This window comes from Rutilus rutilus, assembly GCF_951802725.1.
Source record: "Rutilus rutilus genome assembly, chromosome: 18".
NCBI lineage: Eukaryota > Metazoa > Chordata > Actinopteri > Cypriniformes > Leuciscidae > Rutilus > Rutilus rutilus.
Genome location: NC_140231.1, coordinates 19728719 through 19750786, shown reverse-complemented (window position 1 = coordinate 19750786; position 22068 = coordinate 19728719). Strand labels below are relative to the sequence as shown.

Sequence of the window (22068 nt, the reverse complement as noted above, 5' to 3'; positions counted from 1 at the left end):
TCTGCCAGAGAGAATATCTTGAAGCAACGCCTTCAACAAGCTGGAAATTTCTAAACTTTAAGTTTCGTTTCTTTCGAAAAAAAGTTATAATTGGAAACAGCTGTCAGACAGCAGCAGAATGTGTTTACCTGAAGTCAACATCTTGTTTTGAATTTCACAATTCACATGCAGTTTCTTTGTGCCCCTTATTGTCATCCCGTCTTTAAAATCACTTTCACATTATTTTGTACAGTTAACTATAGCTTTACAGTCAACAGCTGCTCTTAAATTAAATCTTTTAATTCACAATTCAGAGTTGGGCTCAAAGGGAGTGGATTCTGGAATCCTCTCAATAAAACACTATATTTTAGGATAAAATATTGCTAATTTCATTGTTCAGCAAACAAAAGTCCTTAGACTGGACGAATGACATCAATGACTGTGATTCGTCTTGGATCCCAAACACAGTCTTGCTCAAGACCACTTCGCACCATCCCACAGTGTGGAGGGCACCAAGCAGTGTCATACCCATTATCATGCCAGGTTTTCTGACCTTGATGATCAATCTTTTTCACTTTACCAACATTAACCATCACTCTCAGAACGCTTCTCTGATGCATAGGCATATGCGCAGGGACATTAAAGGCCTTTTCTATCTCGGCTGAGGTAGACTCCACGTCCAAATATGCCATTAGTCTGACAAAAGCCTTTGATTTTTTCTGCATCCTCCTTAAAGGGTCATGACACCCTAAACAAAATTTTTTTATGTGTATTGAACACAATTGAAGACAATGTTAGCATCTGTTAGATTTAATAGTAGGGGGAAAATGGTTACATTTTAGTTTTTTTGCCCTATTTTCATCTTCCGGGTTTAAAATCTTCATCGCAGAGCACTATAGTACTTTGATGACTCATCGGTGTCTCATAATTATTCACGACTGAGTTTTCTTATCCAATGAGAAGACACTTTCTCTTAATTATTCATGACACCACGTGGAACTTTCCAATGACAGACATGTCAAACTGTGATATCGCGTAGTAGATGAGAGAGGTAATGATGGGACGTGCGTTTGTTTTCGTGGTGCAAAAGTTCCAGTGCATCTTTTCCTATTTTTTACAGCGCATAGATCTAGGCTATGTACTGAACTTTTTTTTTTTAAGCGGAAAATGTATTATCCCAAACACAGTCTTCCTCAAGATTGCTTGACACCATCCCACAGTTTGGAGGGCACCAGGCAGTGTCATAATCATCATGCCAGGTTTTCTGCCATGGATGACCTTGATGGTCAATCTTCTTCACTCTCCCAACATCAACCTTCACTCTAATAACAACTCTCTCGTGTGGCGTTTCAAGCGGGTAAATGCTGGCCTTGTTAAAGGGGCATTCCACCCATTTGAACATTGTTTTTTATTTAAAGTGGGTCATATATGTAGTCGAAATGTAAAATAAATTTTGAATTTGGTGCCTTCGTGACCGAGGAAAGACAAAAAATAACTTCAGGATGCATTTGTATGAAAGACAGCAACTCCCACAATGCACCACATTGCACAGCTCCGCAAGCCACTCCCACTAATCCAGAAAGCCCATATCTGCCTATAAGAGAAATCGCTCTTCCGTCTACAAGGCTAGCTACCACCAGAGCTTGAAATTCATTTCACATTCACACAAAATGTCTAGTTAGTTGGCGAACTCATTAGTGCATTACTCCTCGTTTGTATTTCTTTCGAAAAGGTGAATTATTGCATGGTACCTGGATGTTCAGTCAGAACATATGCGGTGCGAAACTAGGATAGTTCACAATACAAACATCTGTGTCCTCGTCTGATTCAGAGATTTCGTCCAGGAGAAATTGTCATCGTTGAAATTCTTTGCCGCAGACGGACTCTATCTCTGTGTTCGTAGTTGCATCTTACAATTATCTTATGCATCTTATGAGTTGCATAGTGAGATCACCGGCGCCACCAGTCCGCCCTAACTCGAGCAGGTCCGGGCTCCTCGTCCGCGGCAGGCAGGTCTTCTGCCTCGGCTGCTCTTCGCTATAATGCGGCTTGTAAAGGTAGCCACAAACACCTGATTCAAGCATCAGACTTCCGAAATCCTCTTCTTCTATATCATATTGAGCACTCTCCTCCGCTATTGTCATTACTTTACATCTGTCTCCACAGCGCCTGTTAGCTTAGCTTCAAACAAGATGGAGGATATTGCTTTCAGTTTCAGAGAGTAAAGTCCCACCCACTGATCTGTAATAGGTCTGTAGTGTGAGCGGGTCCCGCCCCCTGGGAAAGATGAGGAACGAGTGCTTGTAGTCTCAACAGAAATCCCCCCTCTTACACTTCCTCCTACAATGACGCAAAATGACGATTTTTGCGTCATTGTAGGAGGAAGTGTAAAAGGTAAATAACGGATTTCTCCCGTCTCAGGGGAAAATGAGAGAGTGTTGCACGACCATTCAATAGTATGACTGGGTTTCTAACAATGCAAAGCTTAATGCAAATGGGTGGAGTGTCCCTTTAAGATCTCGGCCCCAGCATTCCATCTTGAGATGGCTGAAAGCCAAAGGCTTTGATCTGTTCTACTGCTCTTTCAGTAGTCCCGTGATACATTTGGTATATTTTACCATTCACTGGCTCTGTATTGCTTTGGAGATACGAAACACCTGGATACATATCACTCTCTGTCCACATGTTTAAGCCTAAAGACAAACAATAACTACAGTTAAAAAAATCTACAGTTTTCATGTTCAAGTTTGTAGAACAGCAGAAAGAAGAAAGAGGAGAAGTCCATAAGGAGGAATACATGTATGTTTTTTTGTACATTTTGTAGAATTTTAAAACATTTATCTAAATCATCACATTCAGGATATACAGTGCTGTGAAAAATGTTTTGCCCCCTTCCTGATTTTTTTTGTTTTGTTGCATATTTATCACTTAAATTATTCAGATCATCAAACAAATTTTAATATTACAAAAAGATAACCCAAGTGAATACAATATGCAGTTTTTAAATGATGATTTCATTTATTAAAGGAAAAAAGCTTTCCAAACCTGCCTGGCCCTATGTGAAAAAGTAATTCCCCCCTAAACCTAATAATTGGTTGTGCAACCCTTGGCGGCAACAACTGCAATCAAGCGTTTGCGATAACTGGCAATGAGTCTTTCACATCGCTGTGGAGGAATTTTGGCCCACTCTTCTTTGCAGAATTGTTTTAATTCAGCCACATTGGAGGGTTTTCGAGTATGAACTAGGCTATACTATACATGCCACAGCATCTCAATTGGATTTAAGTCCGGACTTTGACTAGGCCACTCCAAAACCTTAATTATTTTTTATTAGCCATTCAGAGGTGGACTTGCTCGTTTGTTTCGGAGCATTGTCCTGCTGCATAACTAAAGTGTGCTTGAGCTTGAGGTCGCAAACTGATGGCCGGACATTCTCCTTCAAGATTTTCTGGTGCAGAATTCATGGTTCCATCAATACTGGCAAGTCATCCAGGTCCTGAAGCTGCAAAGCAGCCCCAGACCATCACACTACCACCACCATGTTTGACTGTTGGAAAAGTGAACTCAATACAGGTTTTTTTTTTTTTTTGTCTTATGACATAGTGACACTTAATTTGAATATGCAAATTGTTTTATTCTATGAAATGTAAGCACATACAGTACATTTATTTACACACTTTCTAAGTGTCATATGGTCTTTGATATCTTTCAGGGTGTGTCCATTATGGGAAATGCTCCATTGAGTTTCAGTTTCTTTTCATCTTTGTGAACTATATACATTTTTTTAAAGCGTAGTGCTGTAAATTTAATTGATTATTTGATTTTATGTTTATAATATTAAAAGAACCATGTTCCCTTTTTTTTTCAACATCCAAAATCCAAGAGACTCTTAATATATGATAATTCTGAAGCAATCAGGTGATGTAACCTTTGTCAAACTTCTGAAAACAAACAAAAACTGCACTAATCTCAATTTTACTTTAACTTTATAAAATACTTGGTGTTATGGAATTACTGGACTCTTTGGACTGCTTATACAATGGTAGAAGTCAAAGCTTATGGTCCGATGCTTCTGCTTGGACTGCTGAATGATTTGAGTCATTTAATGTAGGCCTTCATATTTATATATGATATTGTTATTGATTTATTTTAGATTACATTTTTAATTATGTTGCAATAAAATAAGAACTATCTATTTTACCCCCATTTTCCTATCATTTAAGCTTAATTTCTGATTTACAGGACTGGAAACCCCACACATTTAATCAGTTTAATGAACAATAAATATAACACATCTGTTATGATTTTAACAGATAAGATAAACACATGAAATTATTTATTTAGCCTATAAGTTAAACAGGAAAAATATATGTGATTAATATCATGACATGTTAGAAACTCGTTAGAGACCAGTAAATGCAAATTTTCAGTAAATGAAAAAAGTTCGAACAGGGTGATCACAACACTAATACTACCATTGAAAAACACGTGAAACTCTGAATATGACATATGGACTTCCACAATAATACATGTGGAAGTCAGTGTCTCAAAATGAGGGGCTGAAATGGACCACAGTTCTTTCATGCTTTATATAAAAAGTATCTTTGTAATCAAAATCTTATTTACCAACTAAACTAATGACGCAAAATTCACTTGGTGTTTGAACATAAATGTGTGTCGGCAGTGTGTGTTCACAACCACCCTATAATGGTGAACTTTGTGTGTTTTTGACAAAACCTTGTGTGTATTTGACAGTTTAAGCGCAATAAGATGTGAAAGAGAACTTACTCACGAGACGCGCCGTCTGACATCCAGCTCTCGGTGTGCGCCCAGAAAACCATATATCAGAAGTTTAGATTGATATGGCTTTAAAATGCATGCAGATAATGAACTTTCATGATGATGAAGAACTGCAATTTCACATCAGTGTTTTGCTAGTCTTTGGCAGAGTATCCAAAGTAAGAGTTGTAAAGGCTCCGGTGGCAGCAGCAGCTTATTTGCATTTAAAGATACATGCACAAAATCAGCATGTTTTTCCTCAAAAACAACCTTGATTTTAGCTTTGAATTTGAACACAGTCATGTAAGTGCAATGTGCAAAACAAGTTGCAATTATCAATGCAGTGCATTATTCATTTGACATGAAATCTTTTATTCTTAAAACTCATGAAAAAGGAAGCAGTACATTTGCAATTATGTTGTTGTTGTTGTTGTTTCTTTCTTTTTAACAATAATAAGCACATTACACATTTGGGTAAATTACATCAATGATCTGAATCCGCTGTGGATCCCAAACACAGTCTTCTTCAAGACCACTTCGCACCATGCCACAGTTTGGAGGGCACCAGGCAGTGTCATACCCATTCTCATGCCAGGTTTTCTGCATTGGATGACGCTGATGGTCAATCTTCTTCACTCTTCCAACATTGACCTTCACTCTAATAACAGCCCTCTCGCGTGGCTCGTCAAGCGGGTATCTGCTGGCCTTGTTAAGATCTCGGCTGAGGTAGACGCCACGTCCCAGCATTCCATCTTGAGATGGCTTAAAGCCCCGGCTCATGATCTGCTGTGCAGCATATCGAGATGTCCCATGATACATTAGGTATATATTACCATTCACAGGCTCAGAGTAGCTTTCGAGACACGGCACACCTGAATACAAGTCATTCTCTTCCCACATGTTTAAATCTAGAGAAACCAAACAAAACTGTTTATCTGCTGTTCTATAAAGTGGTGAAGGTTTTAATTTTGAGGTTGTTGTTTAATTTTGAAATCAGAGATATAGCTTTTGCTGAATAGTTTAAAGAAATATGATGCTTACCTCTTGGATGACAAATTCAGACTGTGCACAAATCTGCCAGAGGTGGAGAATATCTTGAAGCAACGCCTTCAACAAGCTGGAAACCCCCAAACTTTAAGTTTCGTTTCTTTCGAAAGAAATTATAATCGGAAACAGCTGTCAGACAGCAGCAGAATGTGTTTACCTGAAGTCAAAATCTTGTTTTGAATTCAGAATTTCACAATTCACAGTTTCTTTGTGCCCCTTATTGTCATCCCGTCTTTAAAATCTCTTTCACATTATTTTGTACAGTTAACTATAGCTTTACAGTCATAAGACAACAGCTGCTCTTAAATAAAAAATCTTTTAATTCACAATTCAGAGTTGGGCTCAAAGGGAGTGGATTCTGGAATCCACTGCCGCTTCAATGTATATAATGAGTGATTATAATCAAGGTATCAAGCAATATTTTTCCTTGTACAAATTAAATGATTTGACTGACTTCTTTAAGCTTATGATATTTATGTAGTTATATAATTATATGTCTGTTTAATGGAATGTGCTCTCTCTATGTTTTTGAGAGAAGGACCCAACATGTGTTATAACAAGATAACAAGTCACTGGGTTTACTTCGCCTGTTGTATACTGTGAATGACCACTTCTTAATTAAAGCATTAATTTAAACTTTTCGATATTCAAATGAGGATAATAAAGGAATATCGTCTGAATTTCTCACTGAGAGAAAGAACACAATCTGAATGTTTTGGGAAACTCTCCTGTTTAGAACAGAGCTCAACCAGAGAATGTCTAATAAGGGGAGAACTTCCACTCTCAGTAAACTTCCGGCTTCTGAACTGGTTGCAGTTCCACTCTGGTTCCATATGAGGGTGCTCACAGGACGAGTGCAGAATGAATGGAGGTCTATGGAGCTATACCCCTCAAAATCCACTTTTCTCAGGATATAATTTTTTGTCTAGTAATTTGAATGTTGTATTCGAAAGGAGATGCAAAGAAATTACACATTGCTGGGTGTCACTTATTTGCTTTAAAAAGTATTTCAAATTGTCAATGAACGTCATACACATCGTACGACCAGAGATACTGCTTTACGGCAGTCCTTCAGTCACTTTGGTGCTTTCGCACTCTGCACTTTCTTTTCTCTCGAAGCATCGACAACACAGCTGACACAGGTAAATACACGTGCTAAAAGAGTTTTTGTTTTGTTGTTTTAAAGGTGGTATCAGTGATTTCAGGCCCAAAAATATTTTTATCACATTCATCTAATCTTTCCTAACGATCCGCTAGCTGCCCGCCCCATAAGCATGCCGTCAAAAAAACGCATCTCTGTAGGCAGCCTAGGCTCTGAGATCTGCACACAAAAACAAATGGTTTAGCCAAACACTCAAAACCAAAACAAATAGTGTTCCAACCAATCACCGACAGGGGGAGGGTGTTGTGAGGTTTTGTGCTCGTGCACGGCTGCACGCGAAGTCAGAGCTGAAGAAAAAGCTGGCTCAAAACCTCACAACACCCTCCCCCTGTCGGTGATTGGTTGGAACACTATTTGTTTTGGTGGTATCTCTGGTTGTAATCAGTCCTTCACTGACCAATCAGCGTTCATTAGCAGAATACTAGCGTGTTATGGGCAACAACAACTCAACCTGTAAGAAATTGAAAGGACATAAGTACTCGTTCATTCAACTTTCGACCTATAACCCATGTTGAACTTGCAAAACCTACAATTAAATCTGAGATTTCTCAACGGCAATCGGGTGAAAGAGACAAATTTAGCCATCTAGCGCCATAGACTCCCATTCATTTTGCACTCATGGGCGATCGCCCCCAGTGGAACTCTGGTGGAACTACAACCAAAATTCGGTACAATAGGACTTAATAGGGAGTGGCCAGGCTCTCCGTAGACGGGCTCTGGCTCAACTAACTTCAGCCTTGAAGAATCTGTGTATCTGTGTATGTGCGCTATATTCTTTGGTAAAGACTTGTTTTCTTCGACATGCTGGCACAAAGACACACTGTCTCGTGACCTCGGAGGACCACTCGTACCTAACTCAAGGTCCTGGTGTCAGCCGTACAGACTGTGGAGATGTGCTACTGCCTATCAGACCATGTGTGGAAATTTCCGATGTTTATCTATGTCTTAGCCAATCAGAATCAGTCAACCTGCAGTAATGACATGATTTTTGTGAATGTAAAGCAGGGCGGCCTACGAAGTCCTTATAAGTCTTGAAGCTGACTGATGACTTCTGCCTGATGAAACTGCAAACTATCTTCAGTAAAAATGGTCTTCAGTTTTTTATAATTCTGACTCTTGTCTTCAATTGACTGCACTTCTAACTCCTGGTCTTCATTCATCATATCTGGTCCTTGGGCCTTTAACTGTAAATTCACAACAGGCTGTTTTTTGTTTTTTATTTCTATTTATTTATCTATCGCAGAGCCTTTGTGTAAGTTTGTGTCTTTGAATTTCAAAACATGGTAATCATGAGAGGTCTATGATAAAATAACCCCCAGTTGAATAGCAAGTGTTATATAAAAGTATGCAAATATAAAAATAAATAAGTGTATCAGAATGTTTGTCTTGGCAGTGAAATACTGCATGCAGATCAGAGGAAGTGATTTATTTTGTGAAGACATTTCCTGGAAAATATCATCTGGATGGATGAGGTCTTGTCTGCATGAGAACATAGAGGCACATGCATCTTCTGTGCAAAGCTGTAACCTTGCTTTTGTTGTTGTTGTTGTTGCTAAGCAACCATTAGAAAGGTCCAGCAGAGGTTGTAAGAGCCAGATATTCTTCACAACACATTTTAAGCATGAATTCTCTTCCTATTCATTTATTTTGTTAATGTCTGGAACTAGTCCAATCAATCATTTTAAGAACAAGTCACACAAATCTAAAAAGCTTTAAAGTTGGTTTTATCTCTCTCTCTTTTGTTTTTTCTGCAAGCCAAATAATTACATTTTAATGCACACATAATACACAATAAATGCACAGGTTACAATGTCACTTGGCAAAACACCAAGTAGCCTACCATTTTTTTGTAATAATTGCAACAAATACATGGAATTATAAAATGAACTAAAGTATTATAGCTGGCTATATTGTTTTATAAGTATTACACAATTATAGAAACTTCAACAACAACTTTGCTGGCCAGAAGGAATTTTTTCCAGACTATGTCACTGAATTTATTATTCCAAAAACTTGTATTTTGCGTTGTGATTTTTGTCCCTTAGCAGCGTCCGTTCAGTGACGTAATACATAAACAAGATGGCTACGTCCACAGGCATTAGCGAAGGTGCTGCGTTCACCAAGGCAGATTACCTTAAACGGTATTTATCAAATGATGAAGCTGGCAAGAAGTCTAAAGAAAAGAAGGCTAAGAAGAAACGGCCGAAACCCACGGGGAGAGGGTAAATATGATCGGACACACTTAACAGAAATGCAGATTTAGCTCTCGGTATCTACAGTAATCACTTAACATAATGACATTGTGGCTCAGGCTCAAATGCTTACGGAGTTGGCTAAACACACAGCAATTAGGAAATAGTATGTCAAGTGCACAAGCAGCTAAATTGTCATTTTAAACTACAGGATGAAAATTGTTGATGATGACATTGATTGGAGGCAACTTGCTCTTAACGAAGAAGAAAATAAAGACGAAGACGAGGATGATGAGGCGCCTGTGGTGTGTAGAAGCACGCTTTACCTATTTCAAGCTTTTTTTTAACACTTTCATAGCCAACATAAATACTATTGTAGTCAGGTCTTTAGTGATCACTATTAGAAAAGTACTATGGTACTGCCTTGGTTTTTGAACATGGATTGCATGCATGAATTTGCAACCGTGTTAAATGTCTTTTTTAGATTGCAGATGTGATAGATGAACGCCCAGATGAGATCAAGCAGCTCGAGGTATTTCGAACCAACAAGTGGAAAGTGTTGGGCGGTAAGACTTTGACTACTTGTGCTTGTGTGGGATTCATATGTCTGAGAAAACATCTGGAAATAAGGGCTTAGGCTGTTGAAAAACTCAACTTGTTATGCTCATCATCAGATTAAAGTGGAACAAGCATGTATTATGAATGATTAAATCATGTAAAACAGAAGCATGTTTACTAGTTGGGTGATTTTATACACTGCCGTTCAAAAGTTTGTGGACTGTAAGAATTTTTTTATGTTTTTGAAAGAAGTCTTTGATAGAAGAAACGGGTGTGCCGCTTAACTTTTGTGGAAACCATGATATTTTTTTCCTGGATTCTTTAATGAATAGAAAGTTCAAAAGAACAGCATTTATTTGAAATGGAAAACTTTTGTAAAAAAAATAAATAAATCTTTACTGTCACTTTTGATAAATTTAATGTGTCTTTGCTGAATAAAAGTATTAATTTATATACAAAAAGAAAATCTTACTGACCCTAAACTTTGGAACGGTACTCTGAATATATATAGAAAAATGTTACAAAACCATATATATATAGATATAGATATAGATATAGATATAGATATACACACACACACACACTCACTCTAATTCATGTCTTAGCAACAGAGCAAGATCTCCAAGAAACTCAGGAGTCCACATTAGATAGAAGGTAACTGTCCTTTCTTCTTTTGTTCTTATTCTTATTAAAATCATTATTGCATAGAGAGTATAACGAATGTTGCTTTGTTTAGTTCGGACACTGACAGAGTGCGTCATGACTCACCGGAGAGTTCAACTGTACCGAGGGGGCGGCATGATTCCCCTGACCTCTCGCCCAAGAGGCCTCGGCACGACTCGCCAAATCTCTCACCTCTGAGAGGAGGTCGTCATGATTCGCCAGACCTTTCAGCTCAGAGACACAGAACCGAGAACAAAAACAGATGGCACGACTCCTCATCACCTTCACCTCCAAGAAAGAGCCTCAAAAGCTCACCCTCCAGAACCCAAAAGCAGCATGATAAAGGTATGACAATCCATCCACCAATCAGAAACAACATTTACACAATGAATGTCATCAAAATGATGTATTTAGCTTTTATTAATCTCTTCAGGGTCCCCACACAGAAAAAAGACAAGTGCTGCTTCTACAGGTGACCTTTCGCCACCCAGAAGACGAGCCCGGATAGGCAAAGGCTCAGACTCCGATCAGTCCCCACCTCGCAGACGTCCTCGTGGGCGACGGGGCTCAGATTCCGATCAGTCTCCACCCAGAAAGAGAGGCCAGGGTGGAAGAGGTTCAGATTCAGATCTCTCTCCTCCCAGGAAGAAGCAACAGGGAGGACGTGGATCGGACTCAGACCTGTCTCCACCACGGAGGACACGCTCTCCTGATGCAGTAAGTTCAGGGTTCATGTTTAAGGATCCTTTATATTAGTGCAGGGGTGCAAAACTCAGTTCCTGGAGGGCCCACAGCCCTATAGAGCAGCGATCCCCAACCTTTTTTGCACCACGGACCGGTTTAATAACAGACAATATTTTCACGGACCGGCCTTTAAGGTGTGGCGGATAAATACAACAAAATAAAATGATATGACCGGCATAAAAACTGGGGTATTTTTTTAAATATAATAATAATAATAATAATAATAATAAACGTGAATCCAATGTGTAGCCATACTCGCAACTTTATCAGCAGCGTCCTCGTAACATCACGCCTAAAGACAACAGAGCAAGCCTGAACACAAACAAAATGCCCCCCAAAATATTAAAATCTCCATGTTTTCGGTGCTGATGCGTTCATGTAACATGTAAGGGTGGCGCTGCCAATAAAGCACCTAAAAGCTGTTACAACGAACCGGCAAAATTAATGATTATGAATATGTAAAATATAGCAGGAGACATTTTAATTGTTTACTAATAAACCAGTTTTTTATGTCAGTGTCGGCTGGAAAGATGAAGTTGACGATGCCGACTCGTGATCTTCGCAGTAGTGAACGCGCCAGAGAGAAATGCACATTTCATATGGATTACATAAGCAGAGAACAGTCTGTTTTCTTTCGTTTTGAATTGTTCTGTTTAAAAGTAGACATTTCAAGCTTTCTATACATGTCTCAGGTCTGTGAGGCAAGTAGGCTACCTTATCACTGAGTTTCGGTTAATTTATGAGACCAGCTCCAGTTCACGCGCCGACGCCTCCGTGTCGTGATTATCTATTTTCCAATATATTTACTTATTATTTATTAAATCCAGACAATTGGTTGATGAAACATTGATTAAAATTGAGATACAATTAATACAAAACGAAATTAAATTTAAAGACAGGCTTTGTGCTTTCTGTTTGAGGTCTCTGTGAAAGTTTTAAAGCAGTCTTTTAGTGCCGCTTTCAGAGCGCTCACGTCCGTAACGGAGAACTGTCCCGTCTGTAACATTGTTTTTTGTGTGTGTGAAATAAATTTCTAAATAAATGCGACTTTTAGTCCAGTGCGACTTAGGCTATATATGTTTTTTCTTCTTCATGGCGCATTTTTTGACTGATGCGACTTATACTCCTTTAGTTCCAACCCTGCTCAAACACACATACCTGTTGTTTTCAAATACGCCTGAAGGATTTGATTAGTTGGATCTGGTGCATTTAATTATGGTTGAAGCTAATCTCTCCAGGAAGGAGTAAAGTGTAAACTCCATAAAGAAGTTTTGCACCCGTGTATTAATAGTTCTCAACAAGGGGTCCGGGCCTAGTTAAGCCAGTTGAGAACACCTGCTTTAAATAATGCTGATTACGCAGCAAGTAATGTATGAAATAAATCAAAACCAGTCATAAGTCGCACGGGTATATTTGTGGCAATAGCCAACAATACATTGTATGGGTCAAAATGATCTGTTTTTCTTTTATGCCAAAAATCATTAGGATATTAAGTAAAGATCATGTTCCATGAAGATATTTTATAAATTTCCTACCGTTAATATATAAAACATTTATTTTTGTGAGTGAATGCAGCACAATCGCGAACATAAATGGACAACTTTAAAGGTGATTGGTTTAGTGAAGGTGAAGGTTTAGATTTTTTTTGCACCCTCAGATTACAGATCTTTAAATAGTTGTATCTCGGCCAAACCTAACAAACCATACATCAATGGAAACTTAATTATTCACCTTTCAGATGATGTATAAATCTCAATTTAAAAAAATTGACCCATGTGACTGGTTTTGTGATCCATAATTTAAATCATTAAAGGGATAGTTCACCCAAAAATGAAAATTCTATCATCGTTTACTCACCCTCAAGTTGTTCCAAACCTGTATGAGTTTCTTTGTTCTGCTGAACACAAAGAAAGATATTTGGAAGAATGTTTGTAATCAACAGATCTCGGTCCCCATTGACTTCCATAGTAGGAAAAAAATATACTATGGTAGTCAATGGGGACCGAGATCTGTTTGGTTACAAACATTCTTCCAAATATCTTTCTTTGTGTTCAGCAGAACAAAGAAACTCATACAGGTTTGGAACAACTTGAGGGTGAGTAAACAATGATAGAATTTTCATTTTTGGGTGAACTATCCCTTTAAATTATTTAATTGTTTCCTCTGAGATCCTGTTATAATGTTAGTACTTTCACTTTAAAATAAATGTTTTTTTCCGTTTGCTGTGCCTATAAGAAACACCCCCTTTGTGGATTAAATAAGCAACAGCGTTCATAAAATAAATAAACTTTTCAGTGGATCTCACATGAAATATACACAATTTTTCTTCTTCTTTTGGATTGAAGATGCAGTTTGGATCCTTATGTTGAGAATTTCACTGTTCTTCCTTGCAGGCCCCTCAAATGCTATCTGGTGGAGCTGCAGGGCTCGTGTCTGTCGACATTTTGAGGAAAGAACAGGAAGAAATTCGCAGAAAGGAAAAACGCAACAAGCCTCTTGAAGGTTTAATGAAAATCCATTGATAATTGTTGTGTATTAGAAAGTGTTGTTTTATTTTATAACATTCATTATGTCACATTGCTCTCTCAGAGGCATCCAGAAATGCAGAGACGATATTTCGAGACAAGTCGGGTAGGACGCGTAACCTGGAGTCGGAGAGAAAAGAGCAAAGCAGGAAAGCTGGAGAAAAGGCAGAGAAGGATGAAAAATATGCGCAATGGGGAAAAGGGTGAAGTCTTATTTAGTTGTGTTCAATTGCAGCTATTTTTTTGGTCTGTGACTTTTCGGTCTTGTGACTTTGACATCTGTGCTGTCCTTCTTCAGGCTTGCTCAGGGTGAAATGCAGCAGCAGAACTTAACCGATGCCATGCGGGAGGCTCAGAAACCACTAGCAAGACACATTGACGATGAAGACCTCGATCGGATGCTGAGGGAGCAAGAAAGGGACGGAGACCCGATGGCGGCTATGCTTCGCAAGAAGAAGGTCAAAAATGCTCAGTTAAAAGGAATCAAAGGTGAAAATGAGGAATGATGTCCAAATTGGTGCTAGTGATCCTTGTAGTTAATGATTGTGATTAATTTTTCTAACAAGCAGGGTCTAACCTGCAGAGATTTCTCTGAAAACAAGCCCAGATCACAGTAGTAATTGTAATAATTTACATGTGAATGTTTTTTCACCAGAAAAACCTCGTTACAAAGGTCCGCCCCCACCTCCGAATCGCTTTAACCTTATTCCAGGGTATCGCTGGGATGGAGTTGACAGGTAAAAGGTTTAGATTGATGAATATCAGCTGGTTTGTAAATATCTTAATGTTAACCTAAGAAAATGGTTTAATTTACTTGTCTTATGATCCTTTAGGTCCAACGGTTTTGAGCAGAAGCGGTACTGTAGGATTTCAGATAAGAAAGCCGTCCAGGAGATGGCGTACAAGTGGAGTGTGGAAGACATGTAGATGTCGATGGAGATCCAAATGTGCGCGTACAGATTCATGATGTAAAAACGGACTTGTCTAGAATTAGGACAGTTCCCTCATGAACCAAAACCTTGGATCAGAAAGCAAGACATTTTGTGTGGTTATCAGTCCTACTATGTACAAGAAACATACTTTCCTAATTAAATGATACTTTTTTTAATAAAACTATTTTGTGTTGAACTTTTTCAAACCCCACATTTTTAATTAACAGAACAAATTTAGAGAGACTAGATGATGCCGACCACATTAATAATTATACTCCAAACATAAAAAAAAAATATATATATATATATATATATATATATATAGTGGATTCAAAAACACAAAAGTCTTAAGTCATGAAAGCTAGGCTGAATACAAATGCATGATTTAAAGTGATTTAAAGCACTATAAGGTTTCTCTCTGGCCTTCATCTGTTCTTTTGATTCGGGCAGGGGATGGGCGGACATGCACAGAAACATCCCAGCCTGGGAAAGCCTCTTGCTGCACTGTTCTGTATTCAGCTCTATAGAAAAGAGATTTCATTTGATTACTTTTACAATATTTTCAGTTCAGATTTGAATTAAAAAAAGAATATAAGTTCAGTGGTTGTATACTTGCCTCAGTGAAGTGTTGATCGCCAGGTTGTCAGGATGAGGTACGACCTGATTTCTCCTAACATAGATTCTCTTTGGGACCGGGAAGTCCTGCTGGTAAAGAGAACATCTCTGTGCTTGGCCAGTCCTGTTGTCTTTTGCTGGGACTTTTCCCTGCCACGCAATTGGAGCGCCATCTAGGTTATAAGAAGGGTAATCCTCCCTGTTTGTTGTGCTGAAGCTCCTTCCCCCTGCAATTATGTAGAGATAATAATGTTTGGATCATAAGAGCTCCAAAACAGGTGTTCCAATTTGCCTGAAATAAATTCACCCTAAGTTTACAATAGATGGTTTATGGATTGTATATTTTCTAATCAATCGAAATTATCTTTCAGAATTTCAATGAGTATGCAACATATGGTCTTGAAATATTTTAAAATGCACATTCATGTCTACAGTGTCACACGATCCTTCAGAAATCATTCTAATATGCTGATTTGCTGCTCAAGAAACATTTATTATTATCAGTGTTTAAAGAAGTTGTCACATTTTTATTGTGGAAACGGTGATACATTTTTTTTTTTTCAGGATTTTTGTTTAATAGATAGGTCAAAAGAACAGAAGTGTAAAATTAGAAATATGTAATAAGTAAATATTAGCAATATGTAAATAAATATTGCATCCTTCCTGAATAAAAGTATTCGGTTTTTATCTGTCCCAAACTTTTGAATGGTGTTTATAAATATTTCTCTTTAAAATGTATCTATTTTTTTCCCCAGCCGTCTAATTTGGTCTGCCAAGGAAATCAGTTATTTAATAACGTGCTGAAGGTCAGTGAAATAAGTCAAGTCAAGCCAATATTTGGCTTATATCTCTAAAATAGGTTGGCTAAGTTTACAATAGATGGTTTGTTGCTTCTCTAATAGATACTTAACTGATTATTTTACCAAATGTATATGATTTCCATACCGTCTAGAGTTAGGTTGCCCTGTTGGATCTTCTTTGGCTCTACCTTTGGGCATGTTTTGGGTCCAAATTCACTTTCTGTTGTGGTAACCATCTTTTCCCGCTTATCAGGGTAGAGCAGCAAGCCTGAAAAGAAGATCTGACGGCATTTGTTTTCTTCAAAGTGGCACTCACTTGAATGCTGTAGTTGTCTAGTATGTGAATGACGTGCCATTTTGCCATTTCCTTAACTAGCCATATCTGACGGAATTCTAAAAACAATTTAAAATGAAAAATGTCTTGCTCCACGTGTTACCTGCTAATGAAGGAAGTTCTCCCAGCATTGGAAAGGCTTGTGGGTGTTTCGACACCATTTGACCATTTTTGAGGAGCGATACATCTGTTCTACGCCGACGACCAAATGGGATTCTGAGAGATGGTCTCTGCTGTTTGCTGATTGTCTTTTCATGAGTGGTCATCTTTGAGTTACTGTTGAGTGAAATGTCAATGTATATAAAAATGTTATACATTGTTGTTGTTTTAAAATTTAAATGAATGAAGCAGATTTCAATGATTAAACTTTCATATATTTTAATCTTGCTTTAAATTCTCAGAGACTAATATGAAACTTGTCTACAGATCTGCACCCAGTTTTGAAAACATTGTATACTAGTGCTCTCTCTCTCTCTCTCTCTCTCTCTCTCTCTCTCTCTCTCTCTCTCTCTCTCTCTCTCTCTCTCTCTCTCTCTTTATATATATATATATATATATATATATAACTTCAAATTAGTTATTGGCTGATTTCAATGCCTTTTGAAGAGTTTAAAATGATTTTACCTTGTTCTCTTACAATTAAAAGTAGTGATTTGAAACTCACCTCATGCATGACACATTTTCTTTGCATAAATCTGATTCCTTAGCAGTTTAGCTTCTGATTTTTGTCACATTCTTGCAGCACAGTGGCATGTTTGGAAAGCGCTGTTACACACAGTTAGTGGCTGTTTCCATGGTTGCTCTATTCTTTAGAAAGCCTGAAGGGTGATGGACTCAGCTCAAGAACAATGAGTGTTCTGTAATAAATACCGTAGACTGACGTGACGCTGTGCTTGTGCTCAGCATGAGGCTCTTAGTTTAATTAAACCTGAATAAAGCCTGTTGATTTCAGTGTCTTCATATTTATGCTTAAAAACTGCTTAATTTCTTAATACATGATTCCCCTTATGTTTTTGTTTGACTTGATTATTTCCAATTTCTAAAGAATGTTCCAGAAATTTTATTTTTCTGTATCATTGATAAATACGTTCTGGGAAGTCCAAATTGTTAGCTGGGTATAGACAAATATATACAAAAGATAAAAAGCATGGTAAAACTTTTTTTTTTTAATGGTTTTTAAAGCAGTTTCTTGTGCTCACCAATGCATATTTGATAAAAATACAGTAAAAACAGTAATATTATGGAAGAATTAATTGATTAATTAATGTTTTCTATTTTAATATACTTTAAAAAGTAATAATGTGTGTTAGCAAAGCTGCATTTTCAGCATCATTACGCCAGTCTTCAGTGTCACATGATCCTGCAGAAATCATTCTAATAGGCTAATAATAACATTTCTTATTATTATCATATTAAAACCAGTTTTATGTGTTGTTACACATGATACTATTTTCAGGATTCTTGGTGAATAGAAAGCTCAAAAGGATCATTTTTTTATAAATGTCTTTACTTTTTGGGATATATGTTATGCTTCCTTACTGGATGGATAGAAGTATTCATTTCTCTCCAAAAAAAATCTTACTGCCCCCAAACTCCTCTCTTATTTTTTTTTATTTTTTTTTTATCAATTATATTATTTAAATTATATTATCAATAAGTTTTAACAACACATGTTTTTACATTGCTTTGACACATCAAAATAAGTTAGTCAATTTTCAACTTTTTTACAAGTTACAAGATTTAACAAATTTTTCAAGTCAGTTTAATGTAATTTAAGTTGATATTTAAGTTGATTTTACTTAAAAATGTAAGGCAGCAACTTTTTTACAGTGTAATTTGTTCTGCCAATAAATAATGAACGTAAATAAATTTGCAGTGAAATAAGTCAGGAAACAACAATACATGGTTTATAGCTTTAATCATTGGATATTCCCAAACAATGGTTGCAAATTTGATGATTCTGAGGAAGAGTAAATACAAGAGTGGCTGTTCAAAATCATTGTATTAATCCGGGAAGAGCAAGAAGCCTGTAAATGTGCAGTCAGTGTCTCTACTGAAGATAGAGCTTACTGCAGTGACAGCGATAGACACTTTATCATCCATTTCCAACGGCAGTACCACAGATCCTGCAGTTACCATTATCATACCAGGTGAATCACAGAACCTGACTTTCTCTTCCGCCCCAACCTGAATCTTTAGGCAGGCAGTCGAGCTAGACGAAATGTGGTAGCTGATGTAATACATGCCAGCTATTTTCACCGTGAAGACACCCTCACTATCCAAAACATTATCTTCCTCGGTGAGCAGAGGGATGTCAAAGTTGATTAAGGCGTCTGGAAGAACTCTCTGTGACCTAATACTTTTTTTGTAAGAGAAAACAAAATACTGGTTTGGAGCATCTACCCCAGTAAAAATTCCCTTATCTCCCTTCGTTCCATTTCCCCCTGGTGAACCTTGTAGACCCTCGTCCCCTTTCTGACCAGGCCTGCCAGGGTGTCCATAAATTCCAGGGTCCCCTTTTGGCCCAATCATCGGCAATGCATCTTCCCCTGCAAACATGCACACATAGCCAGGTAGTGTGAGTTTAAATGCAGACTTTTTATTTAATTTATTGGATTTTTAGCCTTTATTTAGGACAGTCAAGGAAGATAGAGGGCACATTTTTGACTTTCAATAAGCAGTATTTCCACATAGAAAAGAAGCACTATCACTTCACCTGGATCTCCTTTTTCTCCTTTTGCGCCATCCTTCCCATCGGTACCAGGAACTCCTGGAATACCTGGTCTTCCAGGGAAACCCTTGTACCCATCACATGTATCTGACTCAGAGGAAGCCACCAGCAACAACATAATAGTAAGTTGCAGCACTGCATGTGCAGACATGAAGATAAACGCCTGTTTTAAAACAAAAAAATAAATCTAAATGAACAGCATAGTATAAAAAGAACTCAATTGTTGGAAAATTCCGTTCCCAAACTGAAACGTATAATACAGTGACTTCTGAAACAAGCCGGTACATTTTCAATAATCAAATGCTGCATCACAGTAAGACTTTTTAAAGCAAATCACATATTTATTACAATATACGGTTCATAATTAGAAGACTTTTTTCTTACCATCTTATCTTTCAAAACAATTGTTGGAAATGCAGATGATGGCCTTAAAGAAGAGTGTTACATTGAATGTTTTTCTCCTATCTGTACCGTATGTATGAAGAGCTCTGGTTTGATTTCCCAGTTTCAGAGGAGAAGATCAGTGTTGCATAATAAAGGGAAGTACAAAACACATGTTCATCAGAATCTTGATTTAGATAAACCTTGGATTACTTTTTTTTCCATTATTGAAATTTCATTTTGCTAATGTTTGCAAGTTTCATATCCCTTTTCTGAGAAATAGAATATGGAAGCAGAGAAATTAGAACGTTTATTACAGATCAAAATGTTCTGGGTGCGATGTTATTGGTATTGATATTGATATTGATATTGATATTGATATTGATATTGATATTGATATTGATGCTGATGCCGATGTTGATATCAATATCAACATCAACTGTTTTCAACATTAATAAGAAATGTTAGACTATTAGAATGGTTTTTGAAGGATCATGTGACACTGAAGACTGGATGGCTGCAGAAAATTCAACTTTGTCACTGTAATTAGTACAAATATTTCACAATACAACTGTTTACTGTATTTTTGTTCAAATAAATGCAGCCGTAATGAGCATTATAGCCTTTATGACCTTTACGTATCACATTTCTTAAATATATCTATATATATGATTATTATCTGTAGCTAACATAACACAGACACTGTGCATTGTTGTCATTCAGATAATGTTTAGAATTGTTTGCTAAAATTGTACTTATGAACAATCGTTATCAATTCATATTGTCAGGACAAGTCTTCTTGGATTAGGCATGTCAAATCCAGTCAAACATTTGGTATGATTAAACTTGAGACAAACAATTTACTGAAGCATCATTTTATTTGATTTGATCAGAAGATTTCAAAACATAATAGTGTGCATTTTTCTTATGAGTAAAACATACAGCATGTTTAACAATCATGTTCAGCTTTATAGTTCAAAACAGTGCAACAATCAATCAGTGTGCATGAATCAGGAAACCCGAGAAAACACTGTCGGCTTTCCTCCCTTCTGCAAACAGGCCATTATAGCTATTTGTCTGCAGCCAGACTTTCTCATTCTCTTTCAGATAAACAGCTAGTCCACCAGAGCTCACCTGCTGGCTGTTCTTTTGCATGTGATCACAGAAACTACCAATCTTTTTATCATCATGCATTAGGATTACACACAGACTTTTTTCTTTGGATGATGCATGAAACACAAAATAATAAGTGCCAGGAATTTGACATATAAATTTGCCAAGAGTAACATTGAAATGGCCATTGACATTGGTGATAATAGTACTGAAGCGTATCACAGCATTGGGCTCAGGAAGCGATCTTGTGGCACGGGACACACTGAATGCAGACTGCATGGGAGATGTGGAACCTTCTGAATTGCCTGGGTCCCCTGGCTGTCCAGGGGGGCCGAGTGGTCCCCTTATGCCGTCATCCCCATTGAGACCTCTTTTTCCAGGCCTTCCTTTGATTCCAGGCTCCCCTTTTTCTCCTTTTTTTATGGCTTCGTCAGGTCTGATTGGAATTCCTGTTAAGACACACACCGATTTTAGAGGTTAAATATACCCAATCTCTTTAAGACCTTAGTAGGATATATAATTTAGCCCTATATGAACATGTTTTTATTTTGGGGTCCACCCAAACACCAAAATATTCCCTCAATGTTGGTCATTGCAAGTTTTACTGTTAACGTGGGTTGCTCTCTATAGACAAAACTTACATGTAAACGCATTCAACACTTTCTTAATTAATCTCAGATCAAATATTTTGAAACTGTTTATTGAATAATTAGCCTATTTGATCTGAGCTTTGGGAGAAAAAAAATGTTATTAGCCTATAGGCCTACATCACACACAAAAAAAGTCTTTTTTTGAGGTAGCATAAATGCAATCCATAACGTGGCCTTAATTAGGCTATAGACTTAATATTAAACAATATTAAACATATGGTGGTAGCCACTTTCATTCATTTTTTTTAATTTTTTTTTATATATAGGCCTATAGGCCATACTGACAAAAAAGCATAAAGTGTTTCTTTGTATGGTGATTGATTCATTAAAAGAACACCTCATTAGAGTAATTTGGCAATTGCGCTACACTGTTTGCTTTGTATGATTTTGATCCACTAAAATGATTTTTGTTCGGGATTCAAACTCGCGCGAAAACAGTAATGGAACCGAATGTCATTCGGTTTAGGTATTTTTAAAATATAGAACAGGTTCTGAATAAGAGTCAATCTTACCAGGATCTCCTTTCTCTCCCTTCACCCCATCTCTTCCATCACGTCCAGGAAATCCAGGAATACCTGGCAAACCAGGCATCGCTCCAGCAGAACAAGTGTCCGTAGAGACCAGATGGAGGCAGAGAGAACCCGCTAAAAGTGTTCCAAAAATGATGTGATCACCAAACATGTTTACTGTGGCGCCTTGAACCTTGAACGTCTTGAAAGACTGAGCTCTATAATCTTATGGCATACAAGAAGAAGCCAATGAAATGACAATCACAGTTCCTCTTTTGCCCTGCACGTGCACCCACCCAAGGACCTTTCACAAAACTGTAGCCTATTCAAACAAAACCTTATTCATATATTTTA

The 22068-nt window shown here is 37.5% G+C and overlaps 5 protein-coding genes across 7 annotated transcripts; 1 reads left to right on the top strand and 4 right to left on the bottom strand.

Moving 5' to 3' along the window:
* Positions 1–1135: 1135 nt before the first annotated feature.
* On the bottom strand, positions 1136–5839 carry LOC311277640 (uncharacterized protein; the record flags this gene model as incomplete). Its single annotated transcript, XM_084388009.1, has 4 exons — positions 5800–5839; positions 5225–5666; positions 2557–2689; positions 1136–1348 (listed from the first exon to the last, which is right to left on the bottom strand). The coding sequence occupies exons 2-4, from the start codon at positions 5656–5658 to the stop codon at positions 1136–1138; spliced, it is 780 nt and encodes a 259-aa protein (XP_084244135.1). The 5' UTR covers positions 5659–5666; positions 5800–5839.
* Positions 5840–9022: 3183 nt separating this feature from the next.
* bud13 (BUD13 homolog) lies at positions 9023–14762 on the top strand. 2 transcript variants are annotated; one of them, XM_084387531.1, is made up of 11 exons: positions 9023–9189; positions 9371–9464; positions 9644–9725; positions 10329–10371; positions 10454–10725; positions 10814–11097; positions 13518–13626; positions 13714–13852; positions 13948–14138; positions 14305–14386; positions 14483–14762. In XM_084387531.1, exons 1-11 carry the CDS (start codon positions 9047–9049, stop codon positions 14574–14576), a joined length of 1533 nt encoding a protein of 510 aa, XP_084243657.1. In that variant the 5' UTR covers positions 9023–9046; the 3' UTR covers positions 14577–14762. The 2 variants fall into 2 exon arrangements, with proteins under 2 accessions (XP_084243657.1, XP_084243656.1); XM_084387530.1 differs by having other exon boundaries at positions 10323–10371.
* A 158-nt stretch (positions 14763–14920) lies between these two features.
* Positions 14921–17127, bottom strand: LOC311277275 (uncharacterized protein). 2 transcript variants are annotated; one of them, XM_084387540.1, is made up of 4 exons: positions 16995–17127; positions 16434–16606; positions 16142–16264; positions 14921–15423 (listed from the first exon to the last, which is right to left on the bottom strand). In XM_084387540.1, exons 1-4 carry the CDS (start codon positions 16997–16999, stop codon positions 15179–15181), a joined length of 546 nt encoding a protein of 181 aa, XP_084243666.1. In that variant the 5' UTR covers positions 17000–17127; the 3' UTR covers positions 14921–15178. The 2 variants fall into 2 exon arrangements, with proteins under 2 accessions (XP_084243666.1, XP_084243665.1); XM_084387539.1 differs by lacking the exon at positions 16995–17127 and having other exon boundaries at positions 16434–16674.
* Positions 17128–18232: 1105 nt separating this feature from the next.
* c1qb (complement component 1, q subcomponent, B chain) lies at positions 18233–19604 on the bottom strand. The gene is made up of 3 exons (XM_084387534.1): positions 19446–19604; positions 19047–19224; positions 18233–18879 (listed from the first exon to the last, which is right to left on the bottom strand). The coding sequence occupies exons 1-3, from the start codon at positions 19446–19448 to the stop codon at positions 18335–18337; spliced, it is 726 nt and encodes a 241-aa protein (XP_084243660.1). The 5' UTR covers positions 19449–19604; the 3' UTR covers positions 18233–18334.
* A 697-nt stretch (positions 19605–20301) lies between these two features.
* On the bottom strand, positions 20302–22028 carry c1qc (complement component 1, q subcomponent, C chain). The gene is made up of 2 exons (XM_084387536.1): positions 21718–22028; positions 20302–21004 (listed from the first exon to the last, which is right to left on the bottom strand). The coding sequence occupies exons 1-2, from the start codon at positions 21884–21886 to the stop codon at positions 20439–20441; spliced, it is 735 nt and encodes a 244-aa protein (XP_084243662.1). The 5' UTR covers positions 21887–22028; the 3' UTR covers positions 20302–20438.
* Between the last annotated feature and the right edge of the window lie 40 nt (positions 22029–22068).

Coding starts and splice junctions, on each gene's coding strand:
- c1qc (XM_084387536.1), bottom strand. CDS start 21,886: ATGTTTGGTGATCACATCATTTTTGGAACACTTTTAGCGGGTTCTCTC. Junction 21,005..21,717: donor GGGAGAGAAAGGAGATCCTG/GTAAGATTGACT, acceptor GTGTCTTAACAG/GAATTCCAATCAGACCTGAC.
- bud13 (XM_084387530.1), top strand. CDS start 9,047: ATGGCTACGTCCACAGGCATTAGCGAAGGTGCTGCGTTCACCAAGGCA. Junction 9,190..9,370: donor CCGAAACCCACGGGGAGAGG/GTAAATATGATC, acceptor TTTAAACTACAG/GATGAAAATTGTTGATGATG. Junction 11,098..13,517: donor GGACACGCTCTCCTGATGCA/GTAAGTTCAGGG, acceptor TCTTCCTTGCAG/GCCCCTCAAATGCTATCTGG.
- LOC311277275 (XM_084387539.1), bottom strand. CDS start 16,647: ATGTATAACATTTTTATATACATTGACATTTCACTCAACAGTAACTCA. Junction 16,265..16,433: donor AGAACTTCCTTCATTAGCAG/GTAACACGTGGA, acceptor TCTTCTTTTCAG/GCTTGCTGCTCTACCCTGAT. Junction 15,424..16,141: donor GGGCAACCTAACTCTAGACG/GTATGGAAATCA, acceptor ACATAATTGCAG/GGGGAAGGAGCTTCAGCACA.
- c1qb (XM_084387534.1), bottom strand. Junction 18,880..19,046: donor AGGAGAAAAAGGAGATCCAG/GTGAAGTGATAG, acceptor GCATGTTTGCAG/GGGAAGATGCATTGCCGATG.